This window comes from Trichomycterus rosablanca, chromosome 12 (assembly GCF_030014385.1).
Source record: "Trichomycterus rosablanca isolate fTriRos1 chromosome 12, fTriRos1.hap1, whole genome shotgun sequence".
Lineage (NCBI taxonomy): Eukaryota > Metazoa > Chordata > Actinopteri > Siluriformes > Trichomycteridae > Trichomycterus > Trichomycterus rosablanca.
Genome location: NC_085999.1, coordinates 33,275,695 through 33,296,602, shown reverse-complemented (window position 1 = coordinate 33,296,602; position 20,908 = coordinate 33,275,695). Strand labels below are relative to the sequence as shown.

General features: G+C 39.3%; 1 protein-coding gene across 1 annotated transcript; it reads right to left on the bottom strand.

Annotated features, from left to right (window-relative positions):
* Positions 1-672: 672 nt before the first annotated feature.
* Positions 673-20,296, bottom strand: si:dkey-230p4.1 (centrosome-associated protein CEP250). Its single transcript, XM_063005981.1, has 23 exons — positions 20,251-20,296; positions 18,848-18,998; positions 18,527-18,658; positions 18,225-18,302; positions 17,983-18,053; positions 17,147-17,312; positions 16,438-16,544; positions 15,934-16,116; positions 15,628-15,799; positions 14,647-14,796; positions 13,129-13,277; positions 12,556-12,705; positions 12,240-12,396; positions 11,923-12,069; positions 11,479-11,588; positions 10,968-11,109; positions 10,201-10,394; positions 9,717-9,844; positions 5,487-9,148; positions 4,597-4,788; positions 3,920-3,985; positions 2,278-2,349; positions 673-1,582 (listed from the first exon to the last, which is right to left on the bottom strand). Exons 2-23 carry the CDS (start codon positions 18,986-18,988, stop codon positions 1,355-1,357), a joined length of 6,597 nt encoding a protein of 2,198 aa, XP_062862051.1. The 5' UTR covers positions 18,989-18,998; positions 20,251-20,296; the 3' UTR covers positions 673-1,354.
* Positions 20,297-20,908: the final 612 nt, after the last annotated feature.

Below are 20,908 nucleotides of genomic sequence, written 5' to 3'. Positions count from 1 at the left end.
TTTTATCATTGAATTACTCTCCAATCAATCCTAACCAGACCACCAGTCCCTGATCTCTATAAAATCATGTTAAGACCCACCATTTTTACAGAGGGGATGGTGTTAACTGGTGGATGTGCCTAGTAAGATTCAAGCCAGGCTTCTAGCTTAAAAACACCCCAGCATTTTCCTTTTTGTTAAAAATAAATAGAATTCTAGAATTCTATTTTTGTCTGCACCTGTTAAAAAGTACATGGTACAATGGTCTCTTTCCAAAGTTAAAAAGTAAACTGAACTGTCACTATTCCAGATAATCAAAATCATTAAAAAGCACAAAAAAATCATGTCTGCCATGCACTAACACCTGCTGAAACACTAAATAAAAATAATTTAAATTTAGGATTTGTCAGGTAGGAGAAAAAAATTATACCTTTTGAATTGTAAATTCTTCTACACACAGTACCGAACATCTGTTTAAATTTCTCAGCTTTCTCACCTTTTCTTTATAGATTTGTTTAAACAATTTGCATGTTTTTTTTTCTGCGCTAGACCAAAGTTTAGAACAAGCCTAGCAAGTCAGGCTTTCACAAAATACAAAATCCACAAAGTTAAAGTTTTTCACCATACACGTTACGCTTTTCATCCACTGAACAGTGTAACTTATGTAACTTGTAGCATGAACTTTGGTCAGACTTAAAAAGAAATGGACTTTAATTGGGCTATAAATTTAAAGGTTTGGCATCCTGACAGGCACAAGCTACACCACAGCATTTCTGACTAATGAAAATGTGCATGGAGCATCTTTTTCTACAACTACTGTTATGCGAATATCATCTCAAATTCCCTGCACTCGCTACCCTTACTGCAACCACGACATCCACCCGGGCTGTCTTGTAAACAGTCAGTTGTAAATAAAAATTAGAACAATAAACACAAATGTATCATAAATACATAGTGAATAAATACAACCATGTACCAAAATCAATTACTAAAAGTGGATTGCTTTTCTCTAAAATAAAAATTGGAATATTGGGTCCAGAAATCCAAGCCATATAACACATGTATCTGATAGAAGTTCAGTACAGGTTACTTGTTAGCAATGCCCATTACAAAGGGGGTTTCAGTAGTTATTATGAAAACTGTTAAGCTGGGGCTCAGCCATTAAACAAATGTACGCCGTCACTTCATCCAGTGTTTCACATAAAGTCCCACCTCAAACACACATGAACGCATGCCCTTCCTTTGCCCCTTTCTGCTTTTAAAGCCTGGAGCAGCCACAGAGTCCAAAATTTACCTAAATATCCCAATTTTCTGTACAACAATACTGACCTTGTCTCCTTTTTTAAAAAGTTACATTTTTAAGAATCCTCTCATATTAGTTTTGGCTAACAGAAAGCCTGAGTTGTTCCTCCCTAATGCTTCTGTCCAGTCTTTGTGTTTCTGACTTCAGAACCGGAGGGACAAGCTGTCTAGACACCAATTCCAGAGAGTCATTCAGGTCCTGCCTGAGAGTCTGCAGTGATTCACTGTTCCTCATGGAGCGATCAATAAAGTCAGCTCGTTCCTGATGATCTGCAGCCAGCATCAGACGCAAATGGTGAACCTGTATGTTTGCAGACAGAAGTCATTCAACAATGCTTAAACCAAACAGTCATTTGGAGAAAAACATCCAATAGTGTATCATGCAGTCAAGACCAGAAGTTGGATCTGGATTTTTATTGGACTACTTGCACAATTTAGGATAATACACAAATACACAATCAGCCCCATACCATTGTTCTTCCTCCACCACGTCATAGTTTGCAGTAGCTATTAAGACACCAGATAGCAGTAATGTGTATTCAATGCTCCAGAGTTCAATAACTGTACTATACACCACTACAGCTCACCAATATGCTCTGAACTGAAGACACAACTTTTAGGAACCACGTGTTTTAGCACTCAATGGTCCTGTTGTGTGAGCTTTTGTAACTTCATGGCTGAGCTGTTGTTTCTCCTTGACATTTTCACTTCACAATAATGGGAGTTTACCTAGTAGCTCCAGTGGGGATAATATTTGATACACTTGTTGAAAAAGGAACTTTCCAAGATAATGCCAGACTGAATGTCATACAGCTTCAACATGGTCTATCTACAACATCTACTGCCATGTTTGGATATAAATGTTTCATGGCTGCTTGGTTCATGTACGTAGACCCAGTCCACACTTTTATGCTATATGACCTCTTCTTTCTATTTATTATAGTAAAATCCTTAAAACATGAATTCTTCTCAATTTTAATTAAAAAACCTATTCACCTGTTCGGTCAGCTCACTTGCTTGAGCCCTCAAACGCGTCAGCTCATCAGCTCCAGCTGGACCACTGAAATCCTATAACGATACAAGAATAACTGAATCCCAAGACCACGATGACCTAAAGTTGTTCAAATAATTTATATCAGGCAACCTATTTAGTTACTGCAGACCACTGAAGTTTTAGGGTGTCCAAAGGCATTTCACTAAACTAGAACTAATGACCTTAGTACTGCACTAATAATGACAAAACAAGCTGATTCATACTTGTGTTCGTGAAACTGATTTAGGCATAGCCTTACACAGTGCGACTCTCGTGACATCGTTGGGAGTGGTGGATGATTCACGTAGGGCATAGCATGACTCTCCGTATGCTAAATAACTGACTGTGGTGGATTGCTTTTCTCTAAAATAAAAATTGGAATATTGGGTCCAGAAATCCAAGCCATATAACACATGTATCTGATAGAAGTTCAGTACAGGTTACTTGTTAGCAATGCCCATTACAAAGGGGGTTTCAGTAGTTATTATGAAAACTGTTAAGCTGAGGCTCAGCCATTAAACAAATGTACGCCAAGTCCCACCTCAAACACACATGAACGCATGCCCTTCCTTTGCCCCTTTCTGCTTTTAAAGCCTGGAGCAGCCACAGAGTCCAAAATTTACCTAAATATCCCAATTTTCTGTACAACAATACTGACCGTGTCTCCTTTTTAAAAAGTTACATTTTTAAGAATCCTCTCATATTAGTTTTGGCTAACAGAAAGCCTGAGTTGTTCCTCCCTGATGCTTCTGTCCAGTCTTTGTGTTTCTGACTTCAGAACCGGAGGGACAAGCTGTCTAGACACCAATTCCAGAGAGTCATTCAGGTCCTGCCTGAGAGTCTGCAGTGATTCACTGTTCCTCATGGAGCGATCAATGAAGCTGGCAGATTATAAAAAGAGAAGATGTGTAATAGTCTGTGGCTCTCTTTAGAGGGGTGAAAAAAGTGGAAAAATGCCCTGCTCTCTTAAAAAAACACCCAAGCAAACAAAGAAACAGCATCCATTAGACAATTAAATTCCGGCAACCAATAGCTAACCTTGCAAATCAACTAGCATATTAAAGTCTGGGGTCACCCTTCAGCTTACTAGGAAAAGTTACAAATATCTAGCACAGTAATGGTTAATGGTAAAGGAACTGAAGATTATTTTTTAAAAAGTTCAAGTTTAAGGCTCACCACCAATAAGGCCCTTAATACCTCTGTCCTAATTATAAGTTGTTGTGAATAAAAAGTGTCTGCTACATTTAATTGGAAGAGGAAAAGGTATTGTTAGAAAGATAAGAGATAAGTAGAATTCAAAGCTCAAGCTCTAAACTAAACATCATTACTTTTACAGTCACATTCTAATCTGCCTGTGGTTTAGACATTTAACAAAACATTTGTGTTGGCTGTTGCCATAGAAACAATAGTAAAACTAATAGAATTTACATGTGCGGCATTTAGCAGACACTTTTATCCAAAGCGAACAGTGATTAATGACTACAACTAGAGCAATGTAGGCTTAAGGGCCTTGCTCAGGTGTCCAACAGTGGCAACTTTTTTAATTGGCTTCCGATTACTAGATCAGTAGCTTAACCACTGAGCTACCACTGCTTTATTTAGTACCTGTAGTCCAGCATCCAGCGATGACGGTGAATGCTGCCGTCTCAGTTTCTCTCTCTCTAATTCAACCTGGCAAAAAACATCTTTAATATTAGGACAAGACCGGCACACACTGTGTTTTAAATCTACATAAGACTTTATTTGAAAGAAACATGGCAGGACAACAATCAGAAAACTTATAAACTTATAAAATATTTTAAATAATTACAAACATTCTCCCAAATAGCTCAAATGTACAGTGATGTGAAAATGTAATTGCCCCTCTTTCTGATCCAGCAGTATCATATATTTAATCAAAGTCAACACATTTTGGTTTATCATAATTAATTTATCTATTAACTTTATTTTCATGTTGGGGCCCAGTTTCCCTGGAATCACTTGACGCAGTGCAGTAACACACCTCGAACTGGACGGCAATCCATCGCCTGGCCTTGGCCACCCCCCAACTCCCCAGACATAGTCATAGACATAGCTTTTGTGGATACTTTAGTATTCCAGACACTCCTGGTGTGGATTCACCAGTGATCCAGTTTTAGAAATGTCCTAATTTATAAGATTTAATCTGAAATGAGGTGAAATCAAGCATGCAAGCAATTTAATTTAGTAAACTGGTTGATTGTGTAACTAAGGGAGCAATTACTTGGTATGTTTTAATGATCTGGTTTGGAACACATCTGTACCTGTTTTAATGTGTCCTTTAGGTTCTTTTTCTGTTCTCTCAACTTGTCAATGCGCTGTTCCAGTCGTTCATTTCTCTGCTGTAGTTTCTTGATCTGAAGCTCCAGCTCTGCTACAGCTCTTTGCAGGGTCACCACCCGCCTCTGTAAAGGTGTATCTGTATCCCAAATCTCTACATGATTGCTCTCCACCTCCTACGTAAATAGCAAACCAAATAACACAGCAAAATGAGTGAAAGATTTTGCAAATCTAATATGTAACCCTTAAGTAACTAACAATCAAACCTATCAAAAGTTACCACAACGATTTAGACTTAGTACTGATGCGCGGAAAATATCTAAGTGGGTAAAAAGCATTCGAGGCAACTAGCTGATGTAGCTCAGGGGGGGTTGCATCACAGAGCTGAGAAAACTAACGTCTGACTAAGGAGTTTTAGGAGTTTTCAGTAAGTGACCTTTAATGAAGAAAATCAAGCACTAGCCCATCACTGTTGAAATCTCAAGCTGTGGAGATTGGATATCAGCTATGCTATTAACCAGCCAGACGCCCATACAGACATGATTGGATATGTCTGGGGGAGGAAAAGGTCAAATACATCTCTCAGTGCTGCTGCCTCTGCTTGCTGGTTGAGGCACCTAAATGAGAGATGGTTGACAGAAAGCAGTGTACATGATACTGCTCTCTGTCAAACTCAGTCTCTGGAAGGTGAAAATATAGCAGCCAGTGACTGCGCACATGTAATAGTCTCTTCAGACTGGGTTGGTGTCTGCAACAATGGCAGAAGTTAACTGGGGAATTAGATATGACTAGATTAGGAGGAACAGGGGGAAATGCAGGAAAGTGCTGAGGGTTTTGCATTGTAGTTTTTATATTTGCTAGGTTCTTGCCATACCTTGACTTTGTGGTTCTCCAGCTGCTGAAGTTTCTCTTTATAGTGAATTAGCATCTCCTCATTTTTCTCTAGTGCTGATTTAAAGCGGTCTCTGTCTTTTCCCAGCTCCACTACTTCCTCTCTCAAACCATACACTTCTACTTCCTTCTCTGTCAGACGTCTGCTGGTGTCTTTCCAGAGAAGAACGGATGCTTGTGATGTATCCATCTCATCTGTTAGAGTCTGTCTTTGATAAGCCCTCATTTCATGATTCTGGATATTCAGAAGTCTGTTAACTTTCTCCAGATCTTCTGGTTTGTTTATGTCTGTCTGTCTTTTTAAAACTTGTGTTTTATTATTTGCCTCATCAAGACGTTCCTCTAAGAGCTTTTTGGCTTTATCTACTTTATCTGATTCCTTTTTGTGGTGTTCTTCTGTAGCAAATCTGATTTCCTTAACACTCTCAACAAACTTCATCACTGCATTCACTCCATCATTCTCATGGTTCTTTTCTACATGTTCCTCTTGGAGAAGTCTGAAGCTACTCTTGTCCTTGTCTATTGTCCTTTCAATGGTGTTAATGTCCTGCTCCTTTTCTCTCAGCTCCTTGTTAATACGTTTTTTATTTTTTACTTCTAGATCTTCCTCTAGCTTTTTTAGGTTCTGCACATTCAGTTCCAATTTCTCTTCAATTTCACGGTTCTTCTGCATTGCTGTTTGCTCTTTTTGCAGCTGGATCTGCAGCTGTGTTTTAAGTTCTTCATTTTCCACTTGCAGGATCTGAACTCGGAGGTGTAGCTCGTTTGCTTCTTTCCAAGCTGCTTGGATTTCCTCCCGTCTGCCCTTTACCATCTCATTCTTCTTTTCCTCTAAGATCTTTCTAAGTATTTCACCTTCGCGATGGCTCTCCTCTAGAAGCTCCTTTAAACAGACCATCTCTTCCAAGCCAGCTTTCAATCCTTCTTTTATTTTTTTATTCTCTTCATCTCGCTCCTTTACCAGAGTTTTTGTCTTCTCTTTGCTTATAGAAAGTACCATAACTTCTTCTTTCAACTTTGCTACCTCTGTTTCCAACTCTTCATTGTTTTCCTTCAATTCTTTCAGCTCCTGCTCATTCTGCTTTACGATGCCATCAATTCTTTCATTCAGTAAAATGATTTCCCCTTCTTTCCTTTTTAGATAATTTTGCAGACCTTGAATTTGTTGTTTAAGCTCTGATCTCGACTTTGCTTCATCTTCTCTGCTATTTTTAAGTTCCATCTCCAGTCGATCTTTTTGTTGCTTCCTTTCCTGAAGAGACATCTTTAATTGCTGCTGTTCCTCTTCCATGTTTTCCAATCTCAGTTTTAACAACTGGACCTTTTCACTGGTTTCTTGATACAGCTTGGATTTTCTTTCCAATTCCCTTGACTGCTCTTCAAGTCTTCCTCTCAACTCATCTGTCAATTTTTTGTTTTCATCTTCCAGTTCTTTTACCTTTCCTTCCTCTTGATCGACTCTGGCCATTGCCAGTTGGAGTCTTTGATCACAGTCGTTTTGGAGAGTTCTCTCTTTTTCATGGATCTCAGCCTTCAGCATTTCTTTAATTCTTCTTACGTTCTCCTTTGTCTCTTTGTCGTTTTGTTCTAATGTTTCATTCAGTCTTTGTACCTCCATCTCTTTCTCTTTCAGAAGAATAGTCTGAGTCTGGAGTTGTTCTTCCTGCACAAGCACCTTTCTTTTAATCTGAGTGTTCAGTTCAGCCAGCTCACTGATCTCTACCTTCATCTTCTGTTCTCGTTCCTCCAATTGCTCTTGCAACATTTTCCATTTCTGCTCTAGTTCATTTTTCTCTTTGACTGTGCTCTCGATCGTGCTCCTGCAATCTTCTACCTCTCCCTCCAGTCCTCTGACACGTTCTCCAATTTGTTTTTTATCTTGAACCCTCTCTTGATCTTTTTCTTTCAGATGATTGATCTCTTCCACATGTTTTTTTAGTTCATTTTGCAGTTGCTCCCTCTTCCATGTTCCTTCTTCAAGAGACTGTTTTAATTGTCGTTTTTCATCCTCCATGTCCTCCTCTCTTAGATTTAGCATCCTAACTTCTGCTTCCAATTCTTTTGACCTACTATCAAGTTTTTCTCTTAAGACCTCTGCATCTTTGGTCGATCTTTTGTTCAGTTCTTCCAGCTCTTTTACCTTTTCTTCCTCTTGATCAGCTTTGGTCCTTGCCAGCTGAAGTCTATGGTCACTGTCTTCCCGGAGAGCTTTTTCTGTCTCATGGTCTGTCTCAGCGTCTTTTAGCTCTTGCTTTAATCTTCTCAGTTCTTCCTTTACATCTCTGTCTTGTTGCTCAAAGGTTTCTTTCAGTCTGTTTAACTCTGTCTTTTTCTCTTTAAAAATAATAATTTGGGTTTGAAGATGTTCTTCTTGCTGTAGAACCTTTCTTTTCAGGTCCATGTTTACTCCATGCAGCTCACTGATCTCTACCTTCATCTTCTGCTCTCGTTCCTCCATTTGCTCCAGATGCATTTTGCATTTCTGTTCTTGCTCAATTTTTTCTTGTGTTAATTTCTCAATTGTATTTCTGCAATCTTCTACCTCTGTCTCTAGTTCTCTGAGCTGTTCCTTCAATCTTTCTTGATTTTGAACCCTGTTTTGATCTCTTTCCTTTAGCTGGTTTATCTCTTCCTTTACTTCTCGCAACAATTCAGCTAGGCTGTCCCTCTCTTGTTTGACAGAAACTAGGCTGTCCACCCTTTCTGTAAGCACTTCCTTTTCTATCTCCACGTCTTCAGTCTTCTTTTTCCACCACTCTACCTGATCTTTCATCTCAGCATCAATTCGCTTCAGGTTCTCCAGATTATTATCTTTTTCCTGCAGCAGATACACCATGTGGTTCTTTTCTTTTACCAATTCTTCCAGGTTGCACCTGAGGCCATCTAATTCTATTTCTTTCTTTGTGAGCTCTTCCTGTAGCTTTCTTTCTTTTTCTCTTTCCTCGATCACCCTCATGTTTGCGCTTCGCTCTACTTCCTCCACTTGTGCATCTGCTTCAATCTCTTTATTCCTCAGCTCCTGTCTGAGTTTTTCTAGCAGTCCATCCTGCAGTTTCACTTTTTCTGTCAGTTCCTGGATGTGTTTATGACTGTTTTTAATCTCTTTATCTCTTACTCTCAAAAGATCAACAAGCTCTGATTTCTCTCTTTCATTGTTATTCAGATCTTCTTGTTCTTGTGTCACTTGTTCCAAAAGTCTGTCCTTCTCATTCTGAACGTCCTTTAAATGTTCCTTACATTTCTCAAATTCATCCTTGGACTCACGGATTTGTGACTCCAAACTCCTGACTTTGGAAGACAGGCTCTCCACATCTGCAATTTTTTCACCCATCAGGATTGACAGCTCTTCATTTTCCTTGGCTAGTCCATCCATCCTGTTTCTGAGAGCCCTGATTTCACCATCTTTCAGCCCCAGCTCCTGGTTTAGAGACTCCCGTTCTCTCTGCCATGTTTCTCTTTTCTCATCATCTTGCATTTTATGTCTTTCTGACATTTGTTCAGCTTCTGTCTTCAGCCTCTTAATCTCTAACTGAAAGCTTTCAACGTCTCTTTTATAGAGTAGCCTTTCTTCACTAGCTCTTGATTTCTCATCCTCTAGTAGATTTGAGGTTCTTTCCAGCTCAGACTGAAGACACTTTATCTCACCTAAAACAAAAAAGAAGGAAAGGAATCTTATATTCTTGATTAATTGAGATGTGGTGTTGTTAAATTAAAGCCAGGATTATGGACACATTTAGAGCGTTTTAGAACTTATGATAGTCAGACAGCAGTGATGATGTTCATGTGTTTTGTAAAGCAGAGCTGTGGTGATACGTGAGTGTTCGATGTTTTATGTTCTGGACTATGAGACTGTTACTGATGTCCAGCTATGAACTTTTACAAATTACTTTCTGTCCAAAAGTTTGTGGACAACAGACCATGAACCTGACTTCCTAACCATACAAAACCTCATGAATTTAAATAGAGTTGCCCAACTTGCACAAAGCAAAACTCCTCCAAGAGGACTTTGCAAAAAACAAATTAAAACATGTCTGTGGGAATTTGTGCCCAGTCAGAAGACAGTAGCTTTAATGAGGAGGTCCTGCCACGAGATTAAAAACTAAGACCGATAAGACATACTTGACCCTAACAAGTAAAAGTAAACTTTTGACTTTCACTGTAAATTAGCTGAGAGTACAAAACACATCTCAAACCTAAAAGAAGAAGATCTGACCTTGTATAACATCTTTGGCCTGCTGGAGTGCATGAACCTGCATTTGGACTTGTGTGTGTTGAACCTCCAGTACAGAAATCTGTTCTTTACTCAAGCAAAGCTGCTGCTGCAGAGCCACACTCAGGTTCCTGCAAACACCATGTTTAAAATATACAAGATAACATAGACAATGTTCAGGTCAAGTCCACACATGACTTTAATGGATTTTTGAGATTATGACTCTTTCTTAATATTGGTGGCATGACCACTTTATTTGTATTCATGGACATAATTAGGTATTTCAGCAGGACAATGACCTAAACACATTTAAAAATTGCCGTCCCAAAATCTTGGTTTAAACCATATGAAAACTATGTAGATTGTATGAATGAAGTTGTGCCCAAATGTTCCAATCATTCACATCCCAAACAAGCCACGAAACCCACGTCCCTTAGAGGGGTAGTAAACTTTTTAAATTTACCAGTACATGCCATAAGTTTTTTACCTGATTTCATCTCTGTCCTGTATGACTTCTTCTCGTTCTTGCTCTGTAGTGAGCACTACAATCTCCAGTCTCTGTTTTTCTCTCTGCAGTTCTTGCATCATTCTCACCTCTTTCTGCTTCTGCTCTACTGCTTTATCAAGCTTCGTTCTCACAGTGTGCAGCTCCTCACACACACTGCTGTACAGATCAGACAGCTAACACACAAACACACAAAACGCATCAGTTTACATGGATGTGGTGCTAATGAGTATAATTATATTAGAGTTTACACAGGGAGGTGGGTAATGTAGCTATTATCAGCATATGTCTGGTGTGACTTGGGTAGTGTGAGCTACATAAATCAAGAGAATCATGGACAAATGACATCACGTTGATGACAAAAAAAACAAACAAAAAAAAAAACACTTTGGTTCTAACAGGTTTTAGCAGATTTGTGTTCTTCGACTGTTGTTTACTTAAACTTGAGAAATGAAATGTTTACTATGGAAGCACTTCTGTAAGTCACTCTGGATAAGAGCGTCTGCTAAATGCAGAAAATGTAAATGTAAGTGGACATGTTTTGCCTGTGACTGTTGTTAAGCTGGACAGATGAAATGTGACAGGTTTATTTCTTTTTTTTTAGTCAGTCTCTATTGTGACTGCTAGTCGCGAATAGCCTGAACCAGCGTTACTAGTGTAAATATTTGCTTCTGTCCACACCAGACTGAAACGGAAGGTGCTGACACTGCCCCCCCCCCCCCCCCCCCCATAAACCTTTGCTGCCCTACCTGTTGATTTCTCTGTTTCTCATCGGTAAAAGCAGCAGTAAGACTTTCTCTCTCCTCACTTAGCATGTGCAGCTCTCTCTCCATTTCTCTTTCCCCATCTTTCAGCTGATGAAGTGAGTCCAGATCTACAACTCTACAAGCCCTAAAACACAAACGCAAGCGCAACATACAGCAATGAGCCAAAATATTAGAACCACCTACAAAACATCTACATGGCAAAGCCAATGGTGTCAACGGTGCTTGCAAGGGTGTAGAATAACTACAGAATAAGCATTAAAAAAAACTTCTACATGGGGAATGCTCCCCATCCCTATTTGCTCCCAATCTAGTCATTGAATCCCCCATTAAAAGCTTGCCACTAGCATCCCCCGTGCTGGCGAAAGAGCTGGGACTGTCACATCCCCTCTGACATTGCAAGTTAGCAATCCTGAGAGCTACAAACGTTTACTGTGTTAAATGTCTGACTAAACACAAATACGTTTGATAGTTGTACAGGGTTACAAAGACTGACCTTAACTCTGCATTTTCTTCTGAGACAGTGTTCAGCTCCCTGTGTAAAGACGCTAGGTCTGCTCTTAAACGCTGAAGCTGCACCTCAGACTCAGCCGCTTCTTCCTCCAGCTGGGGTCAAGAAAATAAAAAATCATTTTAGCTTGAGCATCGTATCTATCAACCAAACACAACAGTGCAAAAAGTCTATGAATGTGGTAGAACAAGAAGGGACGTCTGGTATAAGATGTAGATCTAGAAAAAGGAAAAACTGTGGAGCAACTGAGCAGAATAATTAGCCAACTGGTACATCTAATTACCTGCCCAGCTGGGTTGAAAGCAACACAGAGGATCTGAGTGGTAATGGGTAGTGTGTTAGACCTACAGGTGTACCAACCCTTCATGAACCCTCTTATCACACTCCGAACCCCAGCATACCCAGGACAGAAAGCATAAATGAAAATACCTTAATAATTTGTGCATTACACTCTCTTTTATCCCGGATCAAAGACTCATTTAAAGCGGTCATTTTCTCCAGAGAATCCCGAGTGTCTGCAGCTTCTCTCTTCAGCAGAGTATGTGTGGACGAAAGAGACAGCAAAGACTCCCGGGCCTGAGAGAGACAGAGACACAGAAACAATCATTTGTTTGAGTTGTTTTTGTCCCAAAAGTAAGTGAACACTCATTATTTAGTTGTTTTGCTATTGTTGAATGACAATTGTTAGGGGACTGGCCTCAGTCCCTGTCAGTTCCTGTAAAACAAACAACACTTCTGTTTAGTACCTTTATCAAAGCTTCTCTGGTGTCCGCTGCCTCTTTTTCTGCTCTGGCTTTCTCCAGTCTTTCTTGCTCCAGTGCCCCCCGCAGGCTGTGCACCTCTAAACGACTCCGGCTCTCTCGCTCGCACAACTGGGCACTTTCCACAAGCTCTGCCTCCACACTGAAGCACAAACAGCATCATGGGAAACATTAATCTCTACGTCAATACATCTATCCATCCATCCTCTACGAATATTGCCAGTTTCATTGAACTTATTTATTCTTTCATTTGGTTCAGAGTAACAATATTAAAAAATATTTGTCAGATAATAGCTTTTACCGTCTCTGTCTCTCTCTCTCCAATTCATTCCTCTGCTCCTCTTCTTTCTCTCTCAGCTGTATCAGTCGTGAATTTTCTTTCTTCAGATCTTCACCTCGCTGCTCTGATTCATCCAGTTGCTTCTTTAAACTAAGAACCATTTCCTTTTCACTGCAAAAAAATAATATACGTTATTATAATATTATTATAAAGTTTAGAAAGTATTAGAAAGTTATTTCCTGTGAAAATCAGAGCTATAAGCGTCACACCAAAAGTGGACACCCCTTCTAATAACCCATTGCCCCATTAACCACTTTTGGAAGTAACTGGAAATTCATTTGCAAGCCAGACCTTCCACTGATGAGCCAAAATATCAAAAACACAGCCAGCCAGCCAGCGCTGGGGGATGCTAGTGGCAAGACTTTAGTGGGGGATTAGATTAAATTAACTTAAATCATATAAAAATATATAAAACATACCAATTATAAAATTTGATTCCATTAAATATGTTTCTATATAAGTCCATTTTGTTAAAATGATTGTCAAACAATATTTATTGATTATTGATAATGATTATTAATTGTTATTGCTGACCTGCTCAGCAGACTCTGTATTCGTTTCAGCTCCAACAATTCCTGATCAGCTTGTTTCTGTAAATCCACCCTCTCGCTTTCAAGCTCTCTGATTTGCTGCTGCAGTAGTTCTGCTTCCGCTCTTGACCTGTGCCAATGTCCCTCAGCTTCCTGAGAACAGCACACATTTATACATCATTCATATTTGTATGAAAGTTTGTACAACACTGATCTATTAACAACACTTATTAACACACTACAAGTGCAAAAATACTCAACAGCATTAACAAGCCTGGTGTGTCTTTATACTTTGGAAAAAGCACAAAATCTCTATTCTATTTGTTAGAAAAACAGGCAGTGATAAGATCAGATCAACGTGTTGAGTGATTTTTTTTTATTATTCTAGTAGAGAGGCTGTAGAAATTTTCTCCGCCTTGCATCATTTGACACTTGAGGTTCAGTGAAGCAAAGATGCTAGTTTTCCTAATGCCAAGTTCACACTACACGACTTTCTGATTTGCCGGGTCGCTGTACAGTTCACACTACACAACTGAATCTTTTGCACTCGGGAGTCTTTCAGTCGGTGTATATTTCACACTACACAACAGATCGGCGATAGGGGGTTTCACACTACACCATCTATCACCAACTGGAATCGCAGGCGAGCTTCTCCGGTCTCCCAAATATAGTTTTTTTTTTTTACAAAAACACACGTGAGACGTGACGAGGGGTTTAATGATACCACGTCCAAAAATGCACGTCAACAAGTAGCAAGCAATCGAAGTGTTTGTGCGCTGATGTGCAGCGTAAAATCAAGGAAGAAAAATAAATGAATCTGAGTGGATTTGGCAACATGAACAGCACGGGTTGTTCTATAGTGAGTTGGAGGTTAATAAATATTTTTGCAATGCAGCGTTGGTGTTTTGTAGAGAACGATCAGGTCAGAAATATTGTAAAACGTGTGTGTGCCGATGTATTCTGATATAAACTATATTACACCCCTGTCCCACCTGTTTACACTCCTCTCCTGCGTTTCCCCTCACACCGTGTTCTCATTGGCTGTTCGACACAGCACTCATTGCAGTCTGCAACTCAGATCAGATATCTGACATGCTAGAAATCTCTAGCATGCTCGACGAGCCGGTCGGATCGAGTTGTTGAGTAGTTCACATTTAGCGATTGAGAGCCGAGTTTTGATCGCCGAGCAAACGCCGAGTTGCTCCCGAGCCGGCAAATCTAGCACCGACCAGTCGCCGAGTGAAAATCAGGGCAAAAATTGTGTAGTGAGAACTAGGCATAAGGTTCGACATTGACTCTCTGCTTTGGTGTTTACCACACCGGTGTGTATGAGACTGTGATTCAGTATCCCCTAACTACATGAATAGTATCAGACACAGCACAATCCCTTTGTGAGCCGGATGCACCAAAATTGAGCAGCTAGAGCACGTGTACACTTCTGTCCATCTGTCCCATGCACAAGTTGGAAAATAAAAATAAAAAATAAGAATATTTATTTAATTTACTAAGTAATACTACAGACCTGCAGTTCTTGGTGTTTCCATTGGATGGCAGTCTCAGCCTGAGCGATAATGGTCAGTAGAGCGTGCAAATCATCAGTAAAAGCACCAGGAGCTGAAAAAACTCTGGATCTGGTGTGTCCTTCCAGCCTCTGTGAGCTCAAAACCCTCTGCTATATATTGAGAGGAAAAACTTCATTCACTATTAAACTCGGGGTACAACAATCATTCGTTTATTTTTAATTTATTTATTTTTATATTTTACTAAATCTTTACCCGAGATGTGTTACTGCAAAGATTGTAACACATCCCACATGGGATGCCAATGGATCTTGGGATCTCTGCTATACCCCTGACATAGACAAGCATGCCTATATTAGGAAGCATGACCTGCCTATAGCACCAATGAGCATCCAAACCCTAGATCTCGGCAGTAGTGGGCTAGCATAATTTACCGCTGCACCACCCAAGCACCTGTGCCATAAATATCTGGACAGTTGTTTGATGCACATAATTAGTTTATTACAGACTGTCACATTGTAAACATTAGTAAGAATGAAAGAAGCTTAGTCTGAACAATACAATTTAAAGGGCAATTTAAGAAAAAAAATCTGCGCTGTGAGAGATCAAAAGCATGTTTAAAGAAAGTGCAGGGCAGCAACAGTAAAAACAAAGCAGTTAAAATCAAACCTATACAGTGCATTTGGGTGCAACTACACTCTAACAGAAGCTAACAGTTTTTTGTTTGAAGGCAAGCTAATCTCTAACATAGAAGATAGAGCGATAAGAGGATTTAGCTTACCCTGCTGCTCTAACAAGACAAAGTAAACTGTTTAATACATATATTTAGTTTATAGCAGACTCTAATGTTCTAAATGTTTTAAACACTGGTTAGGGTAAAAGATCTGGATCTGCCTTTATAAATAGGCATAAAAACCTTTATAAATAGCAGGTAGTTTTAATCCCAGTACATGAAGATGTTTGGATGAACTTTAAAAGCTCACCAGTTTCATAAGAGCGTGTGTAACTGATTCCATGTCTCTCTCCATGGCTCTGTGTTTCTCCTGAAGTTTCTCATGCTCTCTTTCTTCTTCTCTGTTCCTCCTATCAAGTTCCTCTTCATGTTTCTGTCGTTCAAACTCCTGAGATTTTATCATCACTGTCAACTCATCAATCCTGGAAAAAGCAAAGCCCCTGTATTCACTTCTAAAGCAACAAAAAAGTGGTGCATTTCTAATAGCAGGTCCACTGATAAAAATAAGCAGCGCTTTAATTGAGATTGATGTGTAGGTGTATTTGTTTATAGCAACCTGTCAGTCAGCTTTTTGGTGTAAATATCATGGTCCAACTCATCTATAGTCATCGGTCCAACAGTAGAGGAGAGAGGAGGTGCAGGAGCAGAAAGAGTGGAAGTAGGGGGAACTGGAGGAACATTCAAGGAGAGAAATGTAGACGATAGACGAGAGAACTCCGCCCTTATCTCCCACAGGTCCCTGGAAAGTAAAAACAACCAATCAAACACATTTCATTTTTATTTAATTTTCATGTTTTACTAATGATTTATCCAGGCAAAGCAGAAACAAATCCCTGAAAAGACAGCAATCTATCGCAGGGCCTTGACTACCCCCCTCAGACAAAGCCAATCATGTCTGTATGTAGACACCCGACTGGTCAATCGTAGGGGATTTGAACCCTGGATCCCAGCAATAGTACCACAATGGTACCACAAATATGAGCTTTTATCTGCTATTGTTTTTTACACCATTTGGTAAATAAAGGCCAGTGTTCTCTTCATAGTAAGGTTTTGTCCTCACTTGTCTGTTGCAGTTTTGACAGCATGACATTGGCGTTTAAGAGCAACCGTCCCGCTCCAAAGCGACATTAATCTTGAATGTTCTGCTGATAAATAGCCTGTGAGAACCTGCAACACATATAGTTACAGTTAGATTAGATAACTTAGATAACTTTTTCATAAGCCATTATGACGAAATCTGCTGAAAATATACATGCAGTTAGCTTAGTTTTATATGTCTCTTATGTTTTTTCATCTTGATCAGTTGCATTTGACCATCAACAAGCTTTTGGTAACTCCAGACCTCTTCATTTTAGTTGTTTTGGTTTTTTAGCACAGTCCACATACTTTTGCCAGGGTTGCGGTCAGGACTTTCAAAAAAACATTCATAATTGATTAATTATTCCAAACTGAGTGTTGATGTGCAGTTTGGGTTTACTTTCCAACCATGGCCAAAATGTTTTTTTGCACTTACAGTTGTTTGCACAGAGCTTAAGAATGCTCTAATGAAAATCCCTGATTCTTTCTGAGATCAGTTTAGATCTCCCCAGACTTCCCCACAGTTAAATGTCATTACTGAACTTTCTGCATCCCCACACAAATCATACGTTATTGTATGTATATGTTCAACCAAGCAGATTTTGTCATAGAAAAAAAACATTTAATCACATTTAATCTTATTTCAATCATTCAGAACAGCAGCAAAAATGCTTTTCCCCATCATTGCTGACCTCCTTCTCCTTATTCCAATCCATCTCTTTTTGGTCTGCCTCCTCCACTGCTCTGGACCAATCAGACGTCAGCTTCTTTAAGTCTTCCTGCAGAGCTTGATTGGCTTCTCCTGATTGGCTAAGCTGACTTCGTAATAGAGAGTTGACTTCCACCAATGTTACGTTCCTGCTCAGGAGAATCAGGTATATATATATTTATATTAGGGCTGTCAAACGATTAAAAATTTTAATCGCGATTAATCTCAGAATTTCATATAGTTAATCGCGATTAATCGCATTAAATAAAATCTGTGTAAATGTTATAGAAAACAAGGTTTTTTTAAGTGAAATGTGAAAAGTGGACGTTTCTACACGAAGTGAGTGTGTTTTGACCCTTTTGGGGCTTCCATAGTTCATGGACTAGCGTGCTTGACTACGGTATTCAGTGCCGTAACAGATTAAGTTAATAAAGTGTTTTGCTCCCGACAACTTGTGAATATACCGTGTATTTATTTCTTTATTATGCAAGTGCATCCCTACGACGCTCAGTTATATTATTTTAACAAACCGCAAATGAACAACGGTGGCAAGTCCGACATTAAAACGTTGGTTCTACCAGTCAAGTCTCAACATGAACTAGAATTTGCGTTAACGGCACTATTTTTTCTAATCGCGTTAAATTGAGATTGCGTTAATGCGTTATTATCGCGTTAACTTCGACAGCCCTAATTTATATATATGGTCTGATATGTTCTATCATGATTTACTGTACATAAAGATCACAGAACACAAAAATCGTTTAGCTTATCAACATATTACAAGGTCAAGAAATTATTTTCATGAATTTATTTCTAAACCTTTGTTGCTCTTCCTCCAGCCGGATAAGAGAGGTCTCCAGATTATCACTGCGTTCATCTCGCAATAGTCTCTGAAAAAATAAAATAAAATAAACTGGAAAAAATCTTCAGATGGAGCAATTTGTCGCTCCAGGTTTGTCAGAATTAGAATTGTCCAGACTATGCTCAAAGACAAACAAATAGATCCTCTACCATATCAAACCTAACCTCTCACTCCAAGCGCCTATCCTGGGATGTCTTACCTCTCTTATCATTATTTCTTTTTCCTCTGTCATCGCCCGCTGCTGCAAAGTCTCACAACGACTCCTGTAGTCCATCACCTACAACACAATCACACACATATTCATCCTATTAACAATACAGACTCACCGAACACTTCATTAGGAAAACCTGAGATGTTTTTAATGGATTGTGGAATGTGTTGCACAAAGAATTGAGGCTACTGTGAGAGCAGAGGGGAGTCCTACCCTAATAAAGTGGCTATTAAGAGTATAACACAAACTGGATTCTGTACAAACTGCCCCTCTGTGTAATGCATTTAGACCTTTTGCTGCAGTTTGTGGATGAGCAGAGCCTGCCGGGCTTCTCTCTCTTTTCCTTCTCTTAGTTTTCTCCTCCATTCTCTCTGCTCAACCTCCCACCCAACAGGAACTGATGTGTTTAAAGTCTGAGAAAGCTGAACACAACACACACACACACACACACACACACACACAACGAAGTGTTTAGTCCTGACCAGGTGAAAGCAGTGGTCAAACATGAAAATGAAATCAAATGGAAAAATGTCAAACCCAGACCTGCTCATTCATCACAAAACCCTGTGTGCACATTTCATTAATAAATAAGTAAATAAATGAATAAATACCCGTTCAGTAAGCGCATTTGTTCGGGATCGAAATTCGTCTGTTTCCGCCCTACTCTCAGCAAGCTCCTCCTCCAGCCTCGATAACTCTGCCCTCAACTCCACCCTTTCTGCTTCCCAGCCAATCAGCAGTTCAGAGTCCATTTTAACCCTGCTGTTATTATAATATAATAATAGTGTTATTAGAATTATACAAGAATTCCAACACAAACATAACACAGAGGCGCATTACAAAGGGAAAGTCTAAGAAGCTCTGTACAGATCTCAAAAGCACAGCATAAAAGTTAGAGATGTCACCAGCAGCTACACTATATGCTCAAAAGTAATGCAACACTTAAATGTTTGAGTTCATGTGTTTCAGCCACAGCAGTTGCTAACAGGGGTAATATGTCAATCATATAAAGGACATGATATGCTTCCAACACTGCAGCAACAGTTTTGGGAAGGCCCTTTCCTGTTCCAGCATGACTGTGCATGAAGCAATGTCTATAAAGACGAGGAAAGCTCGGTTCAAAGAAACTCCAGTAGCCTGCACAGAGTCCTGACCTCAACCCCATTTAACAGTTTTGGAATGAACTGGAACATCAATTGAGGCTTTCTTGGCCAACATCAGTGCCCAGCCATACAAATGTTCTTTTGGCTGAATGAGCACAAAATCCCACAGACTCACAAAGTCTTGTGAGACGTTTTATCAGTAGAGTGGATGTTGTTATAGCTTAAAAGATCACACAGAAGTCCCTATTGTAATACCATTTGTTTTTTTAAATGGGATGTCCAACAAGCTCATGGTCAAGTTTTCACTATTAAAGATAACTCTCACTGTGGTGCTGTGAAGTCCTATGTGAGTCTTAGACTGAATTATTTTACATTTCTCCTCAGCTCTTTTGGATTTTTTACTTTACTAGTGTAAATTTAGTTAAAAACTGAAGAGGCTGTTAAAGCAGCAACAGAAAATTAATTTTAGGGTGATTGTTTATGAGACGGATAGGGCAATTGTAGCCTAGCGGTTAAGGTACTGGACCTGTAATCCAAAGGTCACTGGTTCAAGCCCCACCACTGTCACAGTACTGTAAGTCGCATTGAATAAAAGCGTCTGCTAAATGCCGAAAATGCAAATGGATTCACTGGTGCTGTACGGATTACTAACTCTGAGGGTCAGTGGTTTAATATCGGTTTTATCTTCAGTTGGACAGGTTAAAATAAAACAAATCGGAGTTTAATTGAGGATAAGACATTATTCCGTCGCTTGAGACCGTTAGTCTGTCCAATGACATTTATTAGCAAAACGTCTGTAAAATCAGTTAAAAGTTTACGGAACACCGTTACTTATCATCTAGTACAAACACTGCTCTAGTCTACTTATATAGCTACAGCATGAATAATCCGCTTTAACTGCTCCGACTCACCTTTAAACTTAGCAGTCACCCCAGTAATATATAAATAAATAAACAAATCAGAAAATTATATATAAAACAAAAAAATACTGAATCAGGCTATTATGTTATTACTCATATAAACACTTCCTCTTTGGTTCATGTTTTAAAATGCTACGCCGTTTGTATGTAAGAAAAAACAACAATCGCCGCCCTGCTGGATGGAAGAGGAACTGCGCCACTCGTCTAAGCTACAATAAAGTTTGTACTGTTTACGTTTGCAGACGTAAATTTGTAACACCTACTATCAAAAAACCTGGAATACCAGTTACACTATAAGTTTATCATGCACATACATACATACATACATAGCCAGTTCATATTTTAACATGTGGCATAGCCTCCTGATTCCCTAGTATTGATAATGTTCGTCAACATCTGCTTGCTTCTCTGTACAAATAGAATGTCACTTGAAGCCACTTCTCTGTAATGATAATGTGTGTTGTAGTGGTGTGATAACGTCACATGGATTTACATGAACAAGTCTCAGACTTAAGTTAGCGCTAATCTTTTGCAAGCTGATTATGACTGTGTGAGGGTTGAAGGGTTGAGTTCAGGTGAACTGAGATGCAGCATCGACTTTGTACTGTATGTGTGGAATATATTTTTATGAGCACACCAGTAACATTGA

Bases quoted from the DNA above. Each gene is read 5' to 3' on its own strand.
- si:dkey-230p4.1 (XM_063005981.1), bottom strand. From the start codon at position 18,988: ATGGACTCTGAACTGCTGATTGGCTGGGAAGCAGAAAGGGTGGAGTTG. The intron at 18,303-18,526 runs GTCTAAATGCAT...ATTGTGTTGTAG, and splicing joins TCCACAAACTGCAGCAAAAG to GTGATGGACTACAGGAGTCG. The intron at 11,589-11,922 runs GTATTTTCATTT...TCTTGACCCCAG, and splicing joins GTAATGCACAAATTATTAAG to CTGGAGGAAGAAGCGGCTGA.